Source organism: Xenopus laevis, chromosome 7L, assembly GCF_017654675.1.
Source record: "Xenopus laevis strain J_2021 chromosome 7L, Xenopus_laevis_v10.1, whole genome shotgun sequence".
Classification (NCBI taxonomy): Eukaryota; Metazoa; Chordata; class Amphibia; order Anura; family Pipidae; genus Xenopus; species Xenopus laevis.
Genome location: NC_054383.1, coordinates 130,059,027 through 130,065,189, shown reverse-complemented (window position 1 = coordinate 130,065,189; position 6,163 = coordinate 130,059,027). Strand labels below are relative to the sequence as shown.

The 6,163-nt window shown below is 38.4% G+C and overlaps 1 protein-coding gene across 1 annotated transcript; it reads left to right on the top strand.

Annotated features, from left to right (window-relative positions):
• The first annotated feature begins 4,594 nt into the window (after window positions 1-4,594).
• Window positions 4,595-5,800, top strand: LOC121395784 (free fatty acid receptor 2-like). The gene has a single exon (XM_041570069.1). It carries the CDS (start codon window positions 4,595-4,597, stop codon window positions 5,561-5,563), a length of 969 nt encoding a protein of 322 aa, XP_041426003.1. The 3' UTR covers window positions 5,564-5,800.
• Window positions 5,801-6,163: the final 363 nt, after the last annotated feature.

Here is a 6,163-nt window from a genome sequence, read left to right as displayed (position 1 = left end):
GGTGATATACATAGGTCATATATACGTCTTTATTAGAGATGTTGCTGCAAATGCTTGAAGTGGCCACTTATTATTAAAAATGTCCAAGGAAGCAAAATTAAGACAATAGAGATCCTCTAATGTCCTAGACATGAGCCCACCCTAAAACAAATGTGGCATAACCCTCATGACACTCAATTGGTTGGAAAAACTGTTAAAATAAAAATTCTTAAAGGAAAACTATACCCCCCCAAACAATGTAGGTCTCTATTAAAAGATACTGAGTGAAACAGCTCATGTGTAAAACCCTGCTTCATGTAAATGAACCATTATCATAATAATATACTTTTTTAGTAGTATGTGCCATTGGGTAATCATAAATAGAAAATTGCCATTTTAAAAAATAAGGGCCGCCCCCTGAAATCGTAAGATTCACTGTACTCACATACAAACCACATGTAAGGTCACATGAGCCAATTAACAGACAGATTTCTGCCTTTTGCTTCCTCACTTCTTCCTGTTACAGTTAAGGGCAGATTCACTAAGGGTCGAATTTCGAAGTTAAAAATACTTCGAAATTCGACCCTCGAATTGAAATCCTTCGACTTCGAATATCGAAGTCGAAGGATTTAGCGCTAAACGTTCGTTCGATCGATCGAAGGATTTTTCGTTTGATCGAACGATTAAATCCTTCGAATCGAACGATTCGAAGGATTTTAATCCAACGATCGAAGGAAAATCCTTCGATCAAAAAAAGGTTAGCAAGCCTATGGGGACCTTCCCCATAGGCTAACATTGACTTCGGTAGGTTTTATCTGCCGAAGTAGGGGGTCGAAGTTTTTTTTAAAGGAAAAGTACTTCGACTATCGAATGGTCAAATAGTCGAACGATTTTTCGTTCGATTCGTTCGATTTCGTTCGTATTCGAACGAATTTAACCAATTCGATGGTCGAAGTACCCAAAAAATACTTCGAAATTCGAATTTTTTTCATTCGAATCCTTCACTCGAGCTTAGTGAATCGGCCCCTCAGTGTTGTAGTATTTCTGGTCAGGTGATCTCTGAGGCAGCACAGATACAGTCACGAAATGGTGGCTCAAGGCAAGAGATGTAGAAGGGCAATATTTATGTAAATATATATTCCAGTTTGGTAAGATTCTTTAATATATCATTCAATTTGATATAAACTATCTGTTGCTTAAGTATTCATTTTGGGGGTATAGTTTTCCTTTAACAGTTACAACTTTTAAAGACAATCCTTTTTTTATAATTTTGCAGAATACAGGATATGATGTCACTGACATAAGATTGAGGAGGAAGTGGCTTCATCTTATCAGTTCGCCAGGTCTAAGCTGGTGAAGGAAACTCTGGCGAAAGAGGTAACGCTCTGTAAAATTCACATTTGTGGAGTAACGATCGTTCACCTGAGCAAAGAATCACCTGGTGATAGGGCGTGAAACTACACTTGCGACGGTCTCTTTCACTAGCGAATTGTTCTCAACGCCTGCTAGGAAATCGGCGATCTCTCTGTGGATGGGATTTCTGGTGAATTTTCCCTAGCGATGGTCACTTCACCCTTTATTAAATTTGCCTGCCAGAATCTGCATTGTTTGGTAGAGATAAAGATATAAAATGATTAGAAATGAATTACCTAAGACTCAACTGAATCTAGGTAAGTGATCTGATAATGTCTTCTCAGATCTCCAACAACCATTCATTATTTGACCTGACCAAAATAGTCATTAGTGAACATTTTAATTTAGCTCTGCCCTTCCACCCCCAGTTATCTGTTCTCTTTGATCCTCATAACTTTGCATGTTACCAAATGAAGTACTGCTCTATACTGACTCTGAAGGGTATTACCAATAAAGAATAATTAGAAGCATGTTCCTTGTGTATTCCTATCTTTATCACTGTGCAATAATTAGGGGAGGTATTTGCTAAAACTCGAGTTTGACTAAAACTCCGATCTAACTCCCATCCATGAATTTAACTCATTTATCAACAAATCTTCTCAAAAAAGTCGGAGCGAAAAAAGTTGCTGATCACAATATCAAGAAGCATCTTTAGGGACATCTGCCATTGACTTCTACATGACCTTGACAAGTTTAAAAATGGAGTCTTTTCGGATTTGGATTTTTAGCAGCTTTGGGGTATAATAAACCTCTAAAAATTGAGGGTTTTTTTTTCAATAAAATTTCTCGTTTTCCCATTTAAAAACTCAACCAGAAGTAGTGACGGGCGAATAAATTCGCCAGACACTAATTTGCGGTGAATTTCCGTGTTTTGACGCAAGCGAATTAATTAATTCACAAAACTGCAGCGACAATTCGCTGGCGAAAAATCCGCCGTATCAAAAATTATTCAGATGCCCATTGACTTTAATGCATTTGAATCGTGCGTATAGAAATTATTGCTCAAGTCAAAATTGGTGCACGTTAATATCATTTTGATGGCCATTGACTTCAATGCGTTTTACAAATTTTTTGCCATTTCGCAAATTTCGGCACAGATTCGCTCATCACTAACCAGAACAATTGGAGGTTTAATAAATATGCCCCTAGGGGGCAGATTTATCAAGGGCCAAATTAAAAACTTCGACTTCGACCATTGGCCATCTAAAAACTGCCGAATTGCTGTTTTAGCCTATGGAGGACCCCCTAGAACCTATTTGGAGTAATTTTTTTTTTTCGAAAAACTTCGAATCGAAGTAGATCGAATACGATCTTACTTTGATTTGAACGATTTGAATACAGCCTATTCACCCACAGAAAAAAAATTGATTTTTTTAAAAAATATATTTCGGTTGGACATTTTTTCTTCGAATTTCAAAGTTATGGGAGTTCAAAAAAACTCCCGTTACTTCGAAATTTGACACTTGATAAATCTGCCCCTTAGTGTCTATCAGTATGTGCAGGCACATTTTCTGTTGCCTTGTGTGTGCTGTTTATGTGCAAATGTTTGGTGGAATAAAATACTTGTTCGGAAATACCATTGATTCACAGATATATTTTCATGTATCACATTGTAAGAGTTAGAGTGAGGCCCTCTCTTGCTATAAAATAAATTCTTGATAAAACAGTATATCTGAAGTCCAAGATAGGCCCCAGAATCCACAAGTATTAAAAAGGGTAAGTAAAAGGGTAAGTAAAGTCTAAAATAGAATAAGGCTAGTAATGCTGTATTTTGTATACTAAATATAAACATGAACTTACCGGACCACAAGCCTAATCAAACAAATGAGTTATGCTTTCAAAGTTGGCCACAGGGGGTCATCATCTTGTAACTTTGTTAAACATCTTTGTAAGACCAAGACTGTGCACATGCTCAGTGTGGTCTGGGCTGCTTAGGGATCATCATAAGTTATCAAAACAGCATAGGTCAAATAACATCTGCCAGAAACATGACTGATTAATAATCAGAATATACAGACTGCACTGGGTCCTGTGTTGTCATGTAATTTAATGTGGATTTTATAGTTTTTGTATTGTTTAATATAAACTTTCTCCAACTCTGCAGAACCAGTGGCTGCAGCAAAGTAATCTCCAAATAGAATCTGGCTCCATGATCTTTGTCCCTGCAGCTGGAGTTACAAACAGTAAAGGGGATGTAAAGGCAAAATTAAAATCCTATACAAATCTTTACACAGTCTGCGACTGCTCTACAGGGAAACAAACAAAGCTACTTGAATTCTACATGGCTGTGAAGTAAGGCAGGGGCTCCCCCTGCTGTTCATAAGTATGATTGTTTCCCTGCAGAGCAGTTAGGGACCATCTGACAATTCCTATCCACAGCAGTAAATGAAGGGAGAATTTCACTGCATACATTCAGGTTTCTTATAAAAACGATACACATTAATAAAGTGTATTGAAGATAGGTTTCTTTTTCATTAAAGAAAGTAAAAATTCGATTTTATTTTTATGCCTTTACATGCCCTTTAAAGAGGGTGTAAAAATGTTACCAAAGTTCTACAGACGCCCAGAGGTAAGAATGCAGTGGGTCCCTTCGATTAAACTGAATGAAAGCAAAGGGTTCAGTGACCAGGAAAAGTATAAATATATGTGGCCAATCAGGGAGACACTGGGTTAGGGAACAGCAGACTAAGGGTACTATGGGTCACTGGGACCTTTTTTCAAAAAAGTTCATCTTCAAAGTGTCCACAAGTTTAATATAAACATAACTTGAACAAAACTGTAAACAAAAAAAAAGCTAAAAAAGACTATAAATACAGAAAGAACAAATGATTCCTTCTGACATATGATAATATTGGGTGCCGGACATAACAACATGGTGGTTGGTGGGAGCTCCTTCCTAAGATGCTTTATGGTGATATTATCACTGGGTGGGTAGAATTTTAGGGAAATACATGTTGTGTATTAGTGTTTCAAGTGCATTTTACAAATTAAAAATCCTTTTAATTGATATGCTGGAGAGTGCTGTGATTATGGTCCTTTTCGGTTGTTATTGAGCAAATTTTCTTGTTGTTTATACCAGATACTTTGATATGAAAGTCAGAATATACCAGGTCTTTCCATAAACACTGCTTTTACTGTTGATATGGTTCAGAATTTGTCTAATGTTGACTTTGTCTTTCATTTTAGAGGAGATGAATTCACCATGTCGCCATCACCAGCTCAGAAGAATATGCACCTGGCCATTTATTTTATCACCATCCTCACTGGATTCCCAACAAACCTACTGGCGCTCCATGCCTTGATCCGAAAGCTGCGCAACAAGGCCACGCCCAATGCCATCCTCCTCTTCAACTTGACTATTTCAGATCTATCGTTCCTAACGTTCCTCCCTTTCAAGGTAGCTGAAATCTATCAAGGCCAGTGGAAAATGCCATCGTTCCTATGCCCTCTCAGTGGCTTGTTCTACTTCAGCACCATTTACTCCTCCACCTTGTTCCTGACTGCTGTCAGTGTTGAGAGGTTCCTGGGAGTGGCCTACCCTCTAAAATACAAACTGTATCGCAACCCCAGCTATGCCGCAGCTATAAGTGGCTTCTTGTGGGTCTGTTCCTTTGCTCACTGTAGCATTGTCTACGTTACGGAATACAACCATGATGCCAATACCAGTATGAGGATTGTCTGTTACGACAACTTCACTGAGAAACAGATGGAAGTCCTTGGGCCTTTTCGCCTTGAGTTAGGAATAGTGCTTTTCTGCTTTCCATTCCTCATAACCTGCTTCTGCTACTGCAGCTTTATCAGGATTCTGGTATCTTCTCCCCATATCCACAGAGAGAAGAAGCAAAGGGCCATTGGACTGGTCATTACCACTTTGAGTGTCTTCGCTATATGCTTCGCTCCTTACAATGCTTCTCACTTGGTTGGGTTTGTGCAGAGGAAGAACGTAGCTTGGAGAGATGAGGCCCTGCTCCTCAGTACCCTCAACGCTTGCCTGGATCCCATCATATTTTACTTCTCTTCCACTGCCGTACAGCATTCCTGCAGGAGCTGCTTAGTAAAGCTGGGCCTCTGTAAAACTCATTCAACACTTCAAAAAATTATCGGCAAACCCCACATGAAAACTAGCCCACCTGACATTTCTGATAGCCAAATTCATAGTTCAAAGTTTTAATATTTCAAAGTTGTGACCAAGACTTATCATGGTGATGTTACTATTGTCGCAAAACCATCTAAAGGGGGGGATTACTTGGGCCCAGTGCGTGTATCAAAAGGATACAATGGTACATTCCAATAATATACAGATGTGTGACAATGGCTCCTGCAGTGGTATGATCCCAGGACTTTTAGGGGGTTATTTATCAAAATCCAAAAATATCACATTTATTTCTGAAATAAACTCCGACCGAATCCTCAAGGGTTATTTCCCCTTATTTATCAATATATTTTCCAGAAAATTTCATGTGCAGGAAAAAATTGTTAAAAAATCAGAAATGTTTTTGATTTTCTGCCCGAAAACACGAAATCTTCGGATTTTTGCACAAAACCCAACGCAGATCAGAATATCTTCGGGACTTTTTGACTTATGTACAACCTCGGTAGGTCTGAGATGCCGGATTTTCGGATCCTCGGGGTATAATAAATCCCGAAAAACTTTAGGGTTTTTTTTTCACATTTTTGGAGTTTTTGGCATTCAGACTTTAATGAATAACCCCCTTAGACTTTCAGCACATGGTCAATGGAAGAGTTTGAACATGGAAATTATGAGAACATT